Source organism: Megachile rotundata, chromosome 13, assembly GCF_050947335.1.
Source record: "Megachile rotundata isolate GNS110a chromosome 13, iyMegRotu1, whole genome shotgun sequence".
Classification (NCBI taxonomy): Eukaryota; Metazoa; Arthropoda; class Insecta; order Hymenoptera; family Megachilidae; genus Megachile; species Megachile rotundata.
This window is the reverse complement of record NC_134995.1, coordinates 11721121-11740698: the sequence shown is the minus strand read 5'-3', so window position 1 is coordinate 11740698 and position 19578 is coordinate 11721121. Positions and strand designations below refer to the sequence as shown.

The following is a 19578-nucleotide window of genomic DNA, read 5'->3' as shown; positions in this document are numbered from 1 at the left end:
AGAGGAAGCATTTGTTTTGAGAATAGTTTTCCACTAGCGGAAATAGATGAAGATTCGTGACAGAAAATTACTAGATATTATATATAGAGGGAATTGACGCAATTACGTCATGAAATCTGCTTCATGTAGTACGGAGGAATTCGTGGCTTTTGCATTTGCTATATTTCAATCAGTTATAAATGTGAACGAAATTTCCAAAAAATGATTCACTCGATGTTTTAAGTACTATTCAAGTGTTTACATAACCTCGAATTTCATTGACATCTCTTTGGGCGGGAATCTCGAAAGATTTATGCTTTCATTTAATTATTTATAAAAAATGTCACAGAATATTTTGAAAAGCAGTTTGGAAAATGCTTCCTTCAATATTGTGTTTCAGGTATTTCATGAACATAGCAATTATTAAAATTAATGTTAAACATATTAAGAAACATATGTAAAGGCACAAATTATTTTGCCTATGTACTATAAATTTTGGTAGTATTTAAAAATTTATATTTTTAAAATTGACATCTACAAAGTGTTTAAATATGTGGTAAAATCAATTATACAACTTTCAGATACTATGTCGTGGTGTTACTTTTCTTTTAAATGCTTTTGTTGTTCGACATGTGGGTCAAGCAGTTTTAGGAGTTATAAATGTAAGACTGTTACTATTGGAATCCATGATTTTGTTCCTATCTAGAGAACCATTCATGAAAGCATGTTTAACTAACACGGCAGAACATAATTGGGCCCAAGTTGTGAATTTATTATGGGTGACGTTAGTTTCTGAAATTAATTCATTATAAAGTATCCATTATATTTGATAATCATATATATTAGTTTGTAATGTGTTTCAGGGTTCCTATATGTATTATAATGTCGTTAATGTTTGGATATATTTGGCTTTATGTTTTAACAACATCTGAAGCATTACCATCATATTATACATTTGCCGTTTGGGCAGTTGCTTTATCCTGTGTTATTGAACTGTCATCTTTAATTGTTCAATTAGTTGCTAGCGCATTTTTATTTGTTAGATTAAAAGTAAGACTGTGGATTAAAAATATTTAAACCAAGTTCAAAATATTCTTCTAATTATTCCATTTTATAGATTATACTTGATACTATTATGATTGCTATCCGCACAGTAACATTTGTTCCATTGATACTATATAATCCAGAGAATGCATTACTTGCATTTGGTGTAGCTCAATTAGTTGCAGCAGTATTTTGTACTACCAGTCACTACATGTACTTTCATTATTATATTAAAAAGACTAACAAATATAAATTAAAAAGGAGGATGTCACTGAAAGATAGTAGTGATGAATATGTCATGAAAGAATTTCCATTTCAAACGATAATGGATTTTTTGCCTGGACAGTTGGAAAATAAAGTATGTATTAATATGTGTCTGCTATACATTGAATATATAAATAGTTATTTCTTTTTAGGAATCATATTTAGATAAAAAACTAACTATCCTTACATGGAGTTTCTTTAGACAAGGAATTCTAAAGCAAATTTTAACAGAAGGAGAAAGGCTAATTATGACAGTAATGCCAGTATTAACATTTACTGAACAGGTGTTTAATTAATAATAAATATTTACTTCAGCATGATTATCTTTTTAATAAATTATGTTTTTATATTTCTGAAGGGAACATATGAAATTGTGAATAATTTAGGTTCTTTAGCAGCAAGATTTATTTTCCGTCCAATAGAAGAGAGTGGGTATTTCTATTTTACCCAAATGGTTAAACGAGATAAACCAATTAATGATCAAAATCCTGTAGGTGACACATCAGTAGATCTACTTATAATATAATAAGTATATATTAACTAAAAATATATGTTTCAGGTGAAAATTCAAGAAAGTGTAAATGTTCTTACACATTTGTGTTCAACTGTTATGTCCATTGGTTTGGTTGTTTTAGTATTTGGACAATCATATTCAAGTACTCTACTATGGTTATATGGCGGTGCAAAATTAACTTCACATTTGCCAGTACTTCTAATGCGAGTACACTGTTTAGCTATTTTACTTTTGGGAATAAATGGAGTAACAGAATGTTATACAAATGCAACAGCTGACAGTGCAACTATAAATAAAAGCAACCTAATAATGGTTTATGAATCAATTGCGTTTTTGTGCACATCATACTTGTTTGCTATTTGGTTTGGGCCAGTTGGTTTTATTCTTGGAAATTGTGTAAACATGTTCTTAAGGATTTTACATTCTACTACTTTTATCAATAGAAGATATAAAGATACAGTATACCGTCCACTAAGAGGATTAGTACCAAAGCCTATATTTTCTGCTTCTCTTCTTATAGCAGCCCTAGTCACCAATATATCTCATGTAAATAAATAATTTCTCATTACTATATACATTACTAGAAGGTATGTTACATTTTAAATGTTTTTATTTCAGACTTACTGTTTCCCAGATCAGAAAGTATTACACTTAAGTATTGGAGTAATAATGTTTCTGATAGTATTCATATCTTGGATATATGAACATCATGATCTAATCAGACTCGGTACAAACAAGTGGTATGAAAGAAGGAACAGACATAAAAAAGTTGACTGACCTTAACTCTATTTATAATGGTTTATTGATATTTACATATAAATTATTTATAAAGGTGCTGCAATGCAGAACCCTAAAAAATTATATAAATTTAATAATTATATATTTTCTATACTGTTATAATTTAAACAGAATATTACGTTTTTTTAATTTGAAGTTATGTTAAAATTATTTGAAGTTTATCTATATATAATTAAGAAAATGATAAATTTGAGTTTTATTTAAATATAATTAATATTACCAGTTTAAGTAAATGGAAACTATTTTATATAGAAACATCCTTGTAAATTGCACCTACAACTGGGCCTTGGCGTTGGATAAGACATTTCCTATAAAATTATTTATAATGCTATTTTATATTTATAATTTAGCATAACCATTTGTTCAAAATAATGTTTGACTTTAGTTAGGTAATAAATCTCTTGATTCATCAATAATTATTTCATACATTAACTTTATTTTAGCAACACTAAGTGTGTAATGTTAAAAATTACTTTTATTACCTGCTTTCATTTTGAAGAGATATAATTGGAGCTGGCAGTTTTGGTTCTAATTTGGCAACTTGGTCTGCAATGGCTGCAATTATACCTGCACTATCAGTAGATGCATTGCCTTTAGCTAAAAATGTTTTTATTATTTTTATCATATTACGAAACAGTTAAATATTGAATTTGACTCTGATAAAAGTACCTCCCAAGCATAATCCTGTATGATCAGCCAAGATGCAGCCAATGATACCTTCTGTATTATTTCTATTAAAAAATATGTCATTTTACTTTTGAAATTGGTATTATTAAAAAATAAAGGATCGATTTTTTAAGCGCAGACATTTGTTTTGTATTCTTTTGACATTAATATTTAGGATGAGTTGAATGTTAATTAAAAGTTTCCATTGTAAATAATGTTATCATCAATATTTATATGTATACTCTTTTTAGAAATAACATGATTTCTTATACATTGAACTTACATATCATCTAATGTTTTCTCTAAACTTCTTTCCATCTTGAATCTTTAATTAAGTATTTATGAAATGCACTCGTTAAAAAACTGAATATTTAACCAAAGGAACGTAATCTAATGTACTTGTCATCACATTATTATGATTTTGTGTACAGTTGTCTTTTCGTTACAACAGGGAATATGTTAGGATTATAGACACGTACAGTCTACATAAAGAGGACGTTCTATACTGCTTAAACTTGATTGGTACATACATAGTATTGTAGAAATTTCTTATTTATAACTTTTCAAATTTAGAAATTCCAAATTTAAAAAATTCTAAATTTTCAATTTAAAGTTATATCAAACAGCAACTAATCAGAACTTAGATATTGGTTTACTTTATCAACATTCATCACGCGATGGGTCCCACGTTCAACGATAACCTATATTTCTAGGTCCATGGTTTAATCAAATTCATTCGATACATCGTACTGTATAATGAATTGTCTGTCGATTGTCAAATACACAGAGTGTTCGCACAAAGAACATTCATTGTATTTGAAAAAAGAATAAAATTTTAGTAAATAAATTAATCAATATTACACTTATAAGTCAGCAAATAAGCAATATGTAATATGATATGTTTTAATAGCTTTTAATGAAGGAGATAAACTTTCTTTCAGATAAGCTCTTTAATGTTTATTGATAAGATGTCACCCTATACAAATATTATCGCTTCGTAAGCGAACTGGGCGACGTGACTGCTACAGTGACAATCATGGCTGGTAAGTGCGAAGATCTGTTCTGTTTGCTCGTAAATAATTTTAAGAAGAAAATATAATTACGAACAAAAAATAAAGAATGTTCACATTAACTTATTCGTCTAATTTAATTTTCTTATACTATACAATCAAAGCGTCGATTTATTTATTAAAATATCGAATTCTCATAACATTATTTATTATATTAATTTATGAAAAGTCACCGGATAAAAAAACATGTTAAATTGTATGATCTTACGTTATTTCTGTATATCTGCATCCAGTATTCGCATATTAATTGTTATTGCATGTTTTAAATATAGGAAAATTTTTTGTTTTAAATTGAAAAGGGTCATAACATAATTATGACACCTGTTACATTTGACAAGTAAATTATACATTTTGCACACTCAGTTATTTGAGATTAGCATTTCTAGTTTTTCATTTAACAATATTTGTAACCAAAATCAAGCATAATATTATAAATATTTTCTTCATAATTTAAGCATAACTATTGCATGAAAATGTAATGTAGCTTTTATTAATATTTATTTAAAATATAATAGTACAATAACAATAATAAAGAATAGTATAATTGAGTATAATTTTATATTCAATACTTAAACAATGTTAAAAATATTTATTATAAAAAGAATATTTTCAACGTTACAAGGTATTATACACATGAAAATTGATATGATGGAAAGATAATTTGCATTGTGTGTGTTTTAGAAAATAACCCTTACAATAATTTATTGAAGACTCTTAAAGTTGGATCTAAAGAATATAAATATTATGATATTTCCAGCTTTGGAAAGAAATATGGTATGTATTTATTAATTTAAAATATTATTACAAGACAATTATAAATGTTAAAATAAATAATTTCTATAGACAGGTTACCTTTCTCTATTAGAGTGCTCTTAGAAAGTGCTGTCAGAAATTGTGACAACTTTCAAGTGAAACAGAGCGATGTAGAAAAAATTTTGGATTGGGAAATTAACCAGAGTTCTAAGGATGGAGTAGAAGTAGCTTTTAAACCTGCACGAGTAATATTGCAGGTACAAATCTCTCGGAAAGATAAGTTGTAGATGTTTCTTATTTCTCACTAAATTCTTCTTGCAGGATTTTACTGGAGTGCCTGCTGTAGTAGATTTTGCAGCAATGAGAGATGCTGTTAAAAGGTTAGGAACTAGTCCGGATAAGATAAATCCTATTTGTCCAGCAGATCTTGTTATTGATCATTCAATACAAGTTGACTATGTTAGAAGGTAAATTTTCAATGTTGTACTATGTTTCATTGTGATATAAAACAATCTTATAATTCTATTAACTTGTCTCATTTTAGTAATGATGCTTTAAAAAAAAATGAGGAACTTGAATTTGAAAGGAACAAGGAACGATTCATGTTTCTAAAATGGGGAGCCAAAGCATTTGAAAATATGTTGATCGTTCCTCCAGGAAGTGGAATAGTACATCAAGTGAATCTAGAGTATTTAGCTAGAGTTGTATTTGATACGAATAGTTTACTTTATCCAGATAGTGTAGTTGGAACAGATTCTCACACAACCATGATTAATGGACTTGGTGTACTTGGGTGGGGTGTTGGAGGAATTGAAGCTGAGGCTGTTATGTTAGGTCAAGCAATATCCATGCTGGTACCACAAGTTGTGGGTTATAAATTAGAAGGTGTTTTGAATCAGTATGCTACTTCAACAGATCTAGTTCTTACAATTACAAAGGTACAATTTAGATTTTTAATGTATATCAAATTTCCACGAAATTTCAAAGAATTTTTAAGAAACTTATTTTTACGTCTAGAACCTTCGTCAAATTGGAGTGGTTGGAAAATTCGTAGAATTCTTTGGTCCAGGTGTGTCTCAATTGAGTATAGCTGATCGTGCTACGATATCTAATATGTGTCCAGAGTATGGCGCTACGGTTGGATTCTTTGCAGTTGATCAGCAAAGTTTAACATATCTCAGGCAAACAGGTAAGTGGTTCTGACAAAGTTTAAAATTAATGATTAGTATTTATCTTAATTTATCGTATACGATGATTATAGGAAGATCTGAAGAACATATTGATAGAATTGAGAAGTATCTCACCACCGTGCGAATGTTAAGAAATTATGACAATGCAAATCAAGATCCAATCTTCTCAGAAATAGTAACGTTGGATTTAGGAACGGTTGTATCCAGTGTCAGTGGTCCCAAAAGGCCTCATGATCGTGTTTCTGTGTCGGACATGAAAGAGGACTTCAAGAATTGCCTTACTAATAAGGTTACAGTTACAATCTAAATCATTACATTATTAACACAAGAAATTACATTCATATTAATACGCTAATACATGTAGTATGGGAAGTTTAATGTTAGCGTGGTAGTATGCAATGGCGATGATTGGTCAGTATTCGTATGGGACAAACATAACCCAGTGACGATCAATCATTACCGTCAACCAGGATCACGTTCATCCCATGCCGTACTTCGATATTTCATCCACCGGTGCTGTTTGCGCGTTTCCAAGTGTGATTGCGTGCGTCTGAAGTTCTTCAGTGACGGTGAAGAAAGAAGAAAGAATCCCAGGTAACTACTGCTGTGATATGAATCTTTCGTCAATGACACATCACAGCAACAGTTCCTCCGGACTCTTTCATCTAGAAAAGATTGTTTGCGGTGTGTCTCTAAAGCGAAGCTTTCATAAATGCCACAATAAAATTTGTTACCTTGTCTATCCACGACGTCTTGTGTCACGAAGGTATGTCTCGTACATTTTGCCTTGCTGATCTAGCTTTATGGTCTTTCGATTCACCATACAGTTAGATCACCAAAGAAAAATAAACGGGACTGTTTGCCGATGTATTATACTTTGATGAGCACGTTTCTTGACGTTGATAATCTCGTTATCAGGGACGAGTATTTCGATCTAGTCACGAATCCAATGCAACGTTACACTAGACGAATACTTCGTCTCTAATAACAAGAAAGTAGTAATTAATTGCACGAATAAACTTGATGGTAGACATTGTAGATTAGAAGCAGACATTGGATGAATCCTACCCGGTGAGGTTATTAATCCAACCACACCGGATGAGATTTCATCCAACAGCAGCCTCACTGGTTAATCAGATTACGTTTCCGGAAGCACGTCCTCTCGACTGATTATCATTTACAAATTAAATAATTAATTTAGAGAATATTCACTAATACTATATTTTCGATATAAGACACAAACTATCTCTGTTAGAATATACAGAAGACACTAGTTGATTTCGAAGACGGTAATTCACTGCTCGCACGTTAATTGTACACTGATGACCCTCCGCGCTCATCAAGCCTCACTTATATATGTTTAGGATGTCCCCACTCTTCAAAAAACGGTGCAGGCCATCAGCCATCCTCTACAACCTGATGAATGTCCCACGAATTTCCTATACCCTCAGCGGGTCAGGTAGACGAGGATTTTCTATTCTGGGGTGTTCGAGCCATTTTCCTATATTCTATGAAATCATACATTGCTTTCAGGAATAGCTGAAAATCAATTTAGTCAAAATTAACATTGGTTCAATTTGTATTGTTAATATGGAATAAGGCAAATTGGTATCTTTCAACTTATTGAAGTTGATTGATTACAAATTTTATAATTTACTTTAAACTCAGTGCTCTGTAAAAATATTTTTATCTTCTGCTATTTAAAGTAAGTTCCACAATTAAAATAATCATACATGGAATTCAAGTTAAAGTCTTATATATGAATAATTAAATAACGTGTGTTGTATATTTTAGATTATCTTATTTTAATGAGTCGGAGTTTATGACACTTACATTGGCTCAAATAGGTAACGATAGTCGTGCGAACGTGATGAAGCAACAATGAGCGGTCGTAATTTTAAAAACAAGTTACCGATCGATTTCTATTGAAAAATGTTCAACATTGGAATCGCGTTACTATGCTATAACAGCGAGGACATTTGCTGAAAACTCATCCACGTGAATCAGAAAGCTGACTGTTCTTTCGCGCTGTGAAATTCGACGCCCTTTTGTCATCGATTTTGCGAATTGACTATAATGGATCTAGCGTTTTATTTTCCTTTGCGAATTCTAGATTTAAAATGTCAGACACTAACGCGCGATTGTGAAAGCGGAAATGTGAAAATTCAGAGATTTAGAAATTTTTAAATTTAATGGTTTAGTATGGATATAGAAATGTAATGCGTAACGTTCATAGTTACTTAAATAGAATAGTAATATTTCATGAAGTATATTTATTCATAAAAAGCGTTTAAATTGAATGAGCAATATTATAATTGTAAAATTACTTTTATACTTACTGATCGATCGATCTTGAATTTCGCAAAGAACACGAACGACTGTCGATGAGGCCACGAACATCGTGCAACCTCGCTAAAATTGCTGATACAATATCCATTCATTTTGCAAAGCTCACGCGTTTTATTGCATACCACTGTCATACGTCCACGGATATTCACTCTGCCTCGTATTGCAACGATTGGTATTCGCGTTCGCACGAATTGTTTCTATAAAATTATTTATATCGTTAAATTATTTATTCCATAAATTATATCGTTGAACAATCGCTTTAATGCTTTGCTAAATTTTGAAACGTCTAATGTCCCTTTACGGTAAAGGTCATTTAGTCGAGAGGTATTGGCTCCCTTTAATTTCTAGTCATTTGAAAAGAATGGGGATAGCTGGCATAGAATTTGTGAAAGCAATAATGTCTTCAATGCGAGAAAAGTCCAAACAATGACATCAACAAAGTAATTGTTTTGAACGATATCCTTCGCAGGCTAAGGATCCTTTAGCAATTTAGGCAACGACTTTAATACTTCCAGGCACTAATTACAATGGCTATTATATAGAGATTGTCCCAGCAAAGCGTGTACATATTTTCAATATTAATATCAATCACAAAAATTATGAGGATATTTTCAACATCTGTTATTTTATATAGTAATTTTAAATTTAGATATTTCCTTAAAAATTTGTAAATATAAAATGTAATTAATATAACATGAAATTATTTTGAAGGATTTGTAATACTTGTTGTTAACATATTATATTTTACAATAACGTTGTGATGAATTAAGATAATTACAGTTAAAAAAGATATTGAATTTTGAAACAAATATAGAATTCGCTGCTTTATGCTGTACAAATGCTTCTTCAGCAAATAAGTCGAGGGACAATGAATTCTAGAATGTGAAAGGTCATTTACATTCTTAGGTCATCAAACTTTCTGAGTAATTTTTAAGCGTGGATGTATTAAAATTTATTTTTCAGTTGTTTGTATATTATCGTCAGCTTGCATGAGATTGTGCAAATATTTTGCTGGAAACTTGTTTGAATTACATCTGCTTTCACGAGTTATAGAAGTATTACACGTATACCGTATTTGTTTCCAGGTAGGATTTAAGGGATTTGGCCTAAGCCCTGAAAAGGTGGACACCGTAGTTATGTTCGAGTTCGAAGGCAAGGATTATAAACTGAGACACGGTTCGGTGGTCATTGCTGCAATTACTAGTTGTACTAACACTAGCAATCCTAGTGTCATGCTTGGAGCAGGTAAAGAATAATATAACGTTTTATAGTATTAACTGTTTTCGTTGAAATGATTCCTTATGGAATAATTAATTCTGTAGAATAATTTTTACATAGCTGCAGAAATGAAAAATTTGTCTCACAATTTCAGGTCTTCTTGCTAAAAGAGCAGTCGAAGCTGGTTTAACCGTCGCGCCTTATATTAAAACATCACTATCTCCCGGATCAGGAGTAGTAACTTATTACTTAGAAGAAAGCGGGGTCGTTCCATATTTAAAAAAATTAGGGTTTGACACCGTTGGATACGGATGTATGACCTGTATTGGTAACAGTGGTCCACTACTGGACGTTATAGTTGACGCCATTGAGAAAGTAATAATCTGATAGTTCGAATTCATATTCAGATGTCAATTGAACGATTTAACTCATTATTTTCTTTTAATTAGAATGGACTGGTATGTTGCGGCGTACTGTCTGGTAACCGAAATTTCGAAGGCAGAATTCATCCTAATACACGAGCAAATTATTTAGCGTCGCCGCTTTTGGTAATTGCTTACGCCATTGCTGGAACGGTGGATATAGATTTTGAAAAGGAACCACTAGGTGAATAATTGTACCGCTGGAAAAACCGACATCGAATGCTACCTGATACACTTGACTTACAATAAGGAATATTTTAGGTCGTCGAGCTGATGGCACTCCCATATTTCTTCAGGATATTTGGCCGACTAGAGCAGAAATTCAGGCTGTAGAACAGAAACATGTTATTCCAGCTATGTTTAAAGAAGTTTATAGTAAAATCGAGAAAGGTAGCAGTAGCTGGGCTTCTTTGGTAGCTCCTGAAGGTAAATTATACCCATGGGATGAAGAATCTACATACATTAAAAATCCACCGTACTTTGATAATTTGCAAAAGGTAAATTGAATGTTCTGATATGTACATTAACAATATTTGAGTATATATCATTTAATGCTAATCTATAATTTTTGTAATGTTTAGGAGCTGCCAAAAATAAAGCCAATTAGTAAAGCACGTGTTCTCTTGAACCTTGGAGATTCTGTTACAACAGATCACATTAGTCCAGCTGGAAGCATCGCACGCAATTCTCCAGCAGCACGTTATCTTGCGAGTCGGGGGTATGTCTGAAGTATAATTGGTAAAATAAATAAATTAATAATATTATTATTCGTTTGGTTAATTTTCTTGCTTTCAGATTGACGCCAAAAAATTTTAATTCTTATGGATCTCGTCGAGGTAATGATGCTGTAATGGCACGGGGCACCTTCGCTAACATTCGTTTGCTTAACAAATTTCTTGGAAAAGCTGGACCACGTACAATTCACATTCCTACTAAAGAAGAGGTTTGTAGCAAGTATAAAGTAAATTGTCTCCAAAAATTTAATTACTGATTATTTTATAGATGGATGTTTACGACGCAGCTGAAAAATACGGTAAAGATCAAACACCCTTAATCATTCTTGTCGGCAAAGAGTATGGATCAGGATCTTCAAGAGATTGGGCTGCGAAAGGGCCATATCTCCTTGGAATTAAAGCAGTTATAGCTGAATCTTATGAAAGAATACACAGGTAAAATTTCTTTATCAAATAAACTAGAAATATAGGGATATGGGATTCCAAGACTTTAGGAATATATTATAATTCATATTATAAACTCCTTATATAAATTTTTAATAATGAAAAGACACTGTTAGTATGTTAGTAAATTGTTAATATCAGAGTGTAAAAAATTCTTAAATTTCTAAATTTCGGTGTGCCATTGCCCACCAAAAAAGGAGACTGTGAAATTGCACCGTATAAATATTTACGTTTCACGGTATTTTATTGTCTCTCCCATACTTTTCCAGGTCAAATTTAGTAGGTATGGGTATAGTGCCATTACAATATCTACCTGGACAAACTGCGGAGACCTTGGGATTGACCGGTTATGAATTATACGATATAGCAATTCCCGAGAATTGTCAGCCTGGTCAAAAAATTACCGTTACCACTGACGATGGCAAAAAATTCGAAGTAATTACACGATTTGACACCGAAGTAGACCTAACGTACTTCAGACACGGTGGCATTCTGAATTATATGATTAGAAAAATGCTTTGATATGATGTTACTATGTCACTGTAAAATGTTACTTAACGGAATACTTAATTTTGGGTTTGGATTTGCAGCATATAATGTCTGATTGTATCCATATCCTTTATGAATAAGACAAATAAGTTATATAAATAAAATAAAATATTGTTTCTTTATTACAAATCGAATAACGAAGTGAAGAGACAAAGATATCAAATTAGTTGGATAAATATATTTATTTTCGTGTATTACAAATACTTGTCTTAAAGTGCTTCGGGTGTTGTGCACGGTGAAATAACAATTTTTTAAATAGTACAATTTGTTACAAATTTACAGACGATGTAGGTCAAGTTAAATTTCCTACGTTTTATAAATATCGTTTAAAAAATCAATATTTGTTAACATAATAAAGTGTTAATAATTATTGTATTAATGAAGTTTCTTTTAATCTGTTGTATAGTTAAATTGCTTAATATTCCATGTTACAAAGTGCCGCAATTTATATGGGTATACATTGATACAGATATTTTGTATAATCAGTATAGTACGATTTTCTAACAATTCGAATTAAATAAATTATACATCTGTTTTATATAAGTTAATTTGAGCTACTTTCGATTTATCCTATTATTTGTTCGTATTTTAGAATTTCTTTATAATTACATTCTTTGTAAGAATATCCTGAGAATTTGAGTTCAACTAGATGCTGATCCGTTGCTCCATATAAATGAGTACTATCAAAACTGAGAGAATAAACAGGGCTGGACATTCTACGAAGATTCATAAAATACAGCTGAAAAAGTACAGAATTGATCATAAATATTTAGTTATAAACTGAGGTTGCTTGAAGAATACTCTAATACTAACTTGTACATAGTTTCTTTGTCTTTGATCCCAGAGAACAGCTTTACAGTTAAATTTAGTTCCAGTGATCATGGTGTACTGATAATCCGATGATATGCAATATAAAGTTGCATCTGTTGGATCTGGCCATGAATATACACATGTACCAGTTCTAAAATAATATTCATTATTAATCATACATTGATGGACATAAAATGATTTCTTCTTATATATTTGAAACATTTACCTCAGGTCCCATTTTCGAATATAAGTGTCATAACCACAAGTAAGCAAAATGTGTGGACTATCCCAGACCATATCCAATGTTCCTGCACATCTCTTATTGTCAGGTCTTAATATATCAGATTCATTGTAACTGAAATTTTATTGGTATAAAACTACATTTAGTCTTGTAAATGTATATTTTTAAGAATGTTCTGATTTTTAACATGAACTGCAACTTACTATTCAAGATCAAATATGTGAAGATGAGGTCTCTCAGTATCCCCAGCTGAGCCAATAGCAACTTTTCTACTTGTCGGATCTGCTGAAAGAGAACATATCCATTCTGCAACATTTATTGTTGCTAAAGGTACATTTAAGATTTTTTGCCCAACAGGTCCCCAGATCTAGGTATCCATATTTTTTAAGTGTTATATTAGTGGAAAGTATGATTTTTGTTAGTTATCTACATATTTGATATGTAAAAACTTACTTTAACTGTACCATCACCAGAGCCTGATATAATTGTTTGAGGAGTTTCATCTATCGCATTTACATGACCTGAATGTGCTCTGTCTATACTAAAGCAAAATTCTATATTTTGGTTATATCTTGATTGTGTCCAAAATTGTATACTGCCATCTCTGCAACAAATAATTTAATTTAATCAGACATTGCTATATTATAAAGGGATAATCATCCAAGGTCTAGTAATAATAAAATAAATAAATACCTGTGGCCAGTAATTATGCATTCATTATTAGCAATAAATTTGCAGATATCGCTTCTAACATTATCAGCAATAAAAATGCGATTATTTGTTAGAAATTGTTCTGTTCGTCTAAAACCATACAGTTGATATCCACCACTCCACCATAAAATGTCTTTAGTTAATTGAACGCGTGGCTTCAACTTGGTTTTTTGTGAAATGAGAATTTTCTTTTCATATCTGCCATGCTGCCAATTATGTGAAACATGCCACTTTGTGCGCAAGCATAATAATGGATTGCACCTATCAAAAATGAATAACAAACTCAGTATACCTACTTTGTATGTATGTATAATTTTAATATAGTTGAATACATTTGAGACAATTTATACTTTCAAAATAACATGTATTTCCATTCCCTAAGGCAATTATAATGATTTTGCATATGTTTATATGAATATTTGCTTATTTGATTCAAAGTATTTCATAGAATTATCTAGAACTTTCTAGATTTTGAATATCATGTCCATTGATATAATATATATTATAAAATTTTTAACACATGGAAGTTCTTCAATAAAAATCTATTATCAAGTATAACTAAGACTTTTGTTATAATATATATTGTATAAATGATTTAACATAACCTAAGATACCTTTCCCGAAACTTTGGCGAAGTTTGATTCGTCGCGATCGGCTGTTTACTCTTTTTGATCCAAAGGGTTTCTTCATGTATAATATCGTAAAATCGTGTACATACTTCACTGAGTCGTACCAAATCGAACGCATGACAGTAATCGAAAATTAAGATCAGAACGTCAGATGGTAAGGTGTCTAAACACCACACATCTGTCATTTTTGTCAAACTAATCACGTGTCCCGTGTCTGTCTTGAATAGAACAGCTGTTGAACTTCAACATAACACGTGAACTGTCACGTGCAAAAACTTGTCAAAATAAAGAAGCGCAATAATCATAACGGCGAACATTATATTTCATGAAGCGAATTTTATTTTGTTAACATACACTTCTTTATGTTTGAAACTAATTATATTATTTACAATTTTATATCTGCGTTTTTTAAATCGTTATAACAATGTACAAAAAATGTATTAAGTATAACATTATCTATATAACAATATAAATTGTATTGTATATAATATTATGCATTTATGGTAATTATATATTAACAATTTGTATCAGTAATTATTATGATTCCAGCAACAGTATTTATAAATTTAATTTGAATTGTATATTTTTTATAGTCAACTTTCTGCAACAGTGCAGTCTCTTTGTGCCTCTTCAGGCGTTTTCCACTCAACATTCTTTTTTGTATCTGTATATAATAAGTAAAACAATTAATAATACAAATATATTAAATATGAAATGGTTACAGGATTAAAAATGATTATACCTGGTGTAGTATCTTTTAAATATAAGACGTATAAAATGAGGTATGCAAATGCAGTTATAGCAGCCAATAATGCATATAGCCGTAATGTTATTACACCACCAAATACTTTATATAAAACTCCGCCTACTAAACTACCAATTGCAAAACCTGAAACCAAATGAAATTTCAAGATAAAATGAAAATCATTCATTTCAGTAAGAAACGAATTTATATTATTCCCGAATAAGTTTGATTACCAAAACCATCATCCATCCCAGCCACGATTCCTTGAACTGTAGCTGAGGTACCAGGTGGTGAGACTTTACTTGCATATGCAACTATTGTTGTGTAACAAAGTGCATAAGTAGGTCCTTGCATAAATAATTCTATCGGAATGACCCACCATGGAGTCACTGCCAGAGAAATTAAACCAAATCGCAAAGCATAACATACAAAGCAAAATGTAAAAGTGTATCCAAATCCTAGTTTCTTTAAAATTTTACCTGTTTACAGAAACACGATTAAATAACGATAAAATTATATGAAAACGAGGAATGTGTAAAAATATGAAAATAAATGGTTTACCAGACATGGAGAAAAATATCACTTCACCACCCAATGTTTCTGCAGCAACTATTAAACCTTCTATTAATTTAATCTCTCTCATATGACTGGTTGCCATAGCAAGATCTTCTAAGTACCTATTATAAACAATATTACTTTCAAAATTCAAATACAATTGTATTCCATTTTAGCTGGTAGTTACATTAACAAAATGGTAATTTACCAAAATAAGAAATAAATGATGAAGCTGTCAAGAATTCCAGCAATAGTTGCAAAACAAAGAAATATGATTATGGGTTTCAATTTTAAAAGTTGGAAGACATCTTTTAATATGTCTGTTGACCCTGTCATAGTTGGAAGCTGCGAATAAGACAGATTATATATATGACAATCTGCTGTTGCTTTAAATCTATACAATAGTACTTACATTTAATTTCTTGCAACAAAATATATCAATGAACGAAAATACAAAAACAAGTAGGAATGCAGGTGTGTAAGTTTTCATAATTTCTCCATTAGACCAATTATCAACTGCAGAACCAGCTAATAAAGCTGCAATTCCAAAACCTATAGTTCCCCAAACACGTTGTCTGCCATATCCCATTTGGTTGTCACCTGTAATTTCATATATAACATTACATATGTAAATAAGTAATTTAAAACATGCACAAAAAAAATTCAAAAGGATATGAAATACCTAATACATCAAAACAAATTGCATCACTTATGCAGTTGCTCACATTAAAACCAATATTACCAAGAGACATTAAAAGAATAAAACCCCAAAAAGTTACAGATGTATATAGACAATGGTTTTCTTCAAAAGTATCACAGCTAATATCACAACTAGTATTGTTAGAACAGTATGATGTAATATTCACATTGATTAAACATGTAGTGTTCGAAGAAAAATTGACTTCTTCATTAATCCCTTGAAATTGTATTGGCACAGAAAAATTTGTATTCATGCAAGTCCAATGGCACATGCTATTTTTTACTCCAGTACATAATTCTGTCCTCAAGATATCCTTAAACAATGCGGTAATTATGGATCTTTATATTTTAAATACATGTATGACAGAAATAATGTATAAGTGAAATATTATTATAACTGAAATAAAAACTTACTTCTTGTGAACACTGAGGTAGTGAAGTACAAGATACATTATTAAACTTGTGGTCCGGTAAAATTGGGCCTGGAAGTACTGGTAAAAAGTACATACAAACATAGCAACTACTTGTTGCTGTCAGTAATGCAATAAAAATTGTTTTTCTCCAAGTATGAAAATAGTCCACAAGGAACCCAAAAGCTGGTTTAGCGATCAAAAATAAAATTGGTAAAACAGATGTGATGCTACCCATGACTAAAGCAGAAATACCAAGTTGTTTTCCATAAACTGGTAAAAATGGAAGAATTGGTCCCATTGCTGCAATAGGAAATAATATAAAAATACCGTGTGCTAAGGGAAAGTATATTAACAATTGAAACAATAGGAGTAGTTATACTTACCCGCCATGAAGAAGAAATAATGTGCCTTTATAGGCAGTTGTGTGTAATTTAGTTTCATCTTTTTATTATTATGTAAAAGTTTGCATTTTAAAAGAATATTTAATAAAATATTAAATAACAACAATCAAATTGAAGGCAACATTGTTTTCTAAAATCAAAATATATTATTATGCACAATTGACTATGATAAGTTAATACAGATATAAGAGTACATAACAGCATATTAAGAACCATATACAAGTCAAGATAAGAAACTTAAATATACCAAAATCAGAGATATCATATCACTTGTAATAAATCCTACTGTGTTATTTAATAATTGAGATTAGATTAAAAATATTCTAGTAATTAATAGTTGCACCACCTACAATTTATCTATAATAATGCAGTCAATTTTATACAAAACAACTTACATCACTGGGACAAATTAAACTGATATACATATTAGTATCAGCTGTTTGTCAGGATTATTTTCCCTTTCTTGACAGCTTCCATACTGTCAACTCATGACACATATATACAGTACACAGTAAATGCGTACTATGTATTTAAAACGGAGGGCTATTTTGTGTACACACTGGTCCACACACATTTCCGATTTATTAAAGTTATTCTGACTTGTGTCAAAGATATGGTTCTAATAGAGCTATTTAAATCCATTTCACGTATTAAAACTACCGAACGGTAATCTAAATGCAGCGTGAACTGAGATGGATGGAACTCAACTTGTTAATGCATTTATTAGAAAGAAATATGCAGATGTTGTTCGAAAGTCCCATTACCATTTTCATGTCACATTCTACTATATCAATTAGGACTGGTTTCATCGTAGATGAGGTACATATAACTCATACCAGTGTTATTCGTATCGTACGATCTGAAATGCCTAGAATACTAAAATATCATTACAGACAGCTTGTTTTTTCTACAAATACTTTTAAAGTATTTGGAAGGCCTTATTATTGTATATTATACATCATTTAATTTTGCGCGTTCTTTCTCTGAAAACAGTAGAACTAACACCATCTAGCAGTGATGGGCAGTCTCAGCGCATGCGCAGTAAGCTATCCGTAGAAGTCCTCAGTAGCGTATACACTTTGATGAAATATAAGGTATCATTAGGCCCTAGTGAGGAAAAAAAAATAAATCTGAAGAAAATTGCAGGAAAGAGAATAAAAGGGTTAAATAATACAACAGATTATATATAATAAAAGTAATATTAAATTTATTTATAATTCTTATTATTTTTCACGTTTACAGCCGATTTGTTATATAAATACCAATATTTGTTGCAAGAGCAAAGGAAAATATACCGCTCCATTTTTATCAGATCTATGCATGTTAACAAAATAAAATCCTTGTATTCCTTTCTTATTGTTTCTCTGATATTATAATTTTCACACGTATAAAATATAGTTATTCAAAGAGGTCTTTCCAAGTCGTTTTTCTTAAATAATAAATTCATTCAGTGTTTTTAAAGTTATTGTGCTTTTGTGTTATTTTAAATATAATAATCTCCCATATTCCATCATATTATTCCCATTATATTATATTATATAACTCACGATATTGTATATATATATATATATATATATATATAGTTGTATAGTTTTATACAGTCATATATATAACTACTTATATTACTATTTATATTACAACGCATATTACTACTTTTATCCTCATTATCCTTATCATTCTTATTATTATCAATATTATTACGCATATTACTACTTTTATCCCCATTATCCTTATCATTCTTATTATTATCAATATTATTACGCATATTACTACTTTCATCATCATTAACCTTATTATTCTTATTATTATCAATATTATTACGCATATTACGACTACTATCGTCGCTGGAACTGTAATTATCCTTACTACTCTTATTTTTATCAATATTATTACGCATATTACTACTTTTATCATCATTATCCGTATTACTCTTATTATTAACAATATTATTACGCATATTACGACTACTATCATCTCTGGAACTGCAATTATCCTTACTACTTCTATTCTTATCAATATTGTTACGCATATTACTACTTTTATTAACATTATCCTTATTATTCCTATTATTATCAATATTATTACACATATTACTACTTTTATCATCATTATCCTTATTATTCTTATTATTATCAATATTATTACGCATATTACGACTACTATCGTCGCTGGAACTGCAATTATCCTTACTACTTCTATTCTTATCAATATTGTTACGCATATTACTACTTTTATCATCATTATCCGTATTACTCTTATTATTAACAATATTATTACGCATATTACGACTACTATCATCTCTGGAACTGCAATTATCCTTACTACTTCTATTCTTATCAATATTGTTACGCATATTACTACTTTTATTAACATTATCCTT

At 30.4% G+C, this 19578-nt stretch overlaps 5 protein-coding genes and 1 long non-coding RNA gene across 8 annotated transcripts; 3 read left to right on the top strand and 3 right to left on the bottom strand.

Annotated features, from left to right (window-relative positions):
- The first annotated feature begins 75 nt into the window (after window positions 1-75).
- LOC100881774 (man(5)GlcNAc(2)-PP-dolichol translocation protein RFT1) lies at window positions 76-4308 on the top strand. Its single transcript, XM_003699607.3, has 8 exons — window positions 76-379; window positions 561-763; window positions 843-1029; window positions 1097-1381; window positions 1440-1571; window positions 1646-1777; window positions 1847-2347; window positions 2420-4308. The coding sequence occupies exons 1-8, from the start codon at window positions 320-322 to the stop codon at window positions 2576-2578; spliced, it is 1659 nt and encodes a 552-aa protein (XP_003699655.1). The 5' UTR covers window positions 76-319; the 3' UTR covers window positions 2579-4308.
- Window positions 2586-3689, bottom strand: Lamtor5 (Late endosomal/lysosomal adaptor, MAPK and MTOR activator 5). 2 transcript variants are annotated; one of them, XM_003699557.3, is made up of 4 exons: window positions 3549-3689; window positions 3269-3330; window positions 3082-3196; window positions 2586-2907 (listed from the first exon to the last, which is right to left on the bottom strand). In XM_003699557.3, the coding sequence occupies exons 1-4, from the start codon at window positions 3581-3583 to the stop codon at window positions 2844-2846; spliced, it is 276 nt and encodes a 91-aa protein (XP_003699605.1). In that variant the 5' UTR covers window positions 3584-3689; the 3' UTR covers window positions 2586-2843. The 2 variants fall into 2 exon arrangements, with proteins under 2 accessions (XP_003699605.1, XP_076394824.1); XM_076538709.1 differs by having other exon boundaries at window positions 3082-3154.
- Window positions 4207-15808, top strand: LOC100881667 (cytoplasmic aconitate hydratase). 2 transcript variants are annotated; one of them, XM_076538686.1, is made up of 15 exons: window positions 4207-4308; window positions 5017-5109; window positions 5179-5345; window positions 5410-5555; window positions 5633-6026; window positions 6106-6277; window positions 6350-6567; window positions 9713-9872; window positions 10000-10220; window positions 10295-10451; window positions 10529-10764; window positions 10849-10985; window positions 11063-11210; window positions 11270-11436; window positions 11715-15808. In XM_076538686.1, the coding sequence occupies exons 1-15, from the start codon at window positions 4302-4304 to the stop codon at window positions 11965-11967; spliced, it is 2676 nt and encodes an 891-aa protein (XP_076394801.1). In that variant the 5' UTR covers window positions 4207-4301; the 3' UTR covers window positions 11968-15808. The 2 variants fall into 2 exon arrangements, with proteins under 2 accessions (XP_076394801.1, XP_076394800.1); XM_076538685.1 differs by lacking the exon at window positions 4207-4308 and adding an exon at window positions 4897-4957.
- Window positions 6879-8727, top strand: LOC143265599 (uncharacterized). The gene is made up of 2 exons (XR_013040233.1): window positions 6879-7983; window positions 8073-8727. It is a non-coding gene; the product is annotated as an uncharacterized LOC143265599 (long non-coding RNA).
- LOC100881560 (F-box/WD repeat-containing protein 4) lies at window positions 12158-14570 on the bottom strand. Its single transcript, XM_003699605.3, has 7 exons — window positions 14371-14570; window positions 13739-14017; window positions 13499-13649; window positions 13249-13412; window positions 13031-13159; window positions 12808-12955; window positions 12158-12733 (listed from the first exon to the last, which is right to left on the bottom strand). Exons 1-7 carry the CDS (start codon window positions 14568-14570, stop codon window positions 12560-12562), a joined length of 1245 nt encoding a protein of 414 aa, XP_003699653.2. The 3' UTR covers window positions 12158-12559.
- LOC100876070 (major facilitator superfamily domain-containing protein 6) lies at window positions 14702-18204 on the bottom strand. Its single transcript, XM_012285429.2, has 10 exons — window positions 17594-18204; window positions 17181-17328; window positions 16799-17097; window positions 16368-16698; window positions 16098-16285; window positions 15894-16030; window positions 15692-15807; window positions 15364-15609; window positions 15128-15274; window positions 14702-15049 (listed from the first exon to the last, which is right to left on the bottom strand). Exons 2-10 carry the CDS (start codon window positions 17236-17238, stop codon window positions 14979-14981), a joined length of 1593 nt encoding a protein of 530 aa, XP_012140819.1. The 5' UTR covers window positions 17239-17328; window positions 17594-18204; the 3' UTR covers window positions 14702-14978.
- Window positions 18205-19578: the final 1374 nt, after the last annotated feature.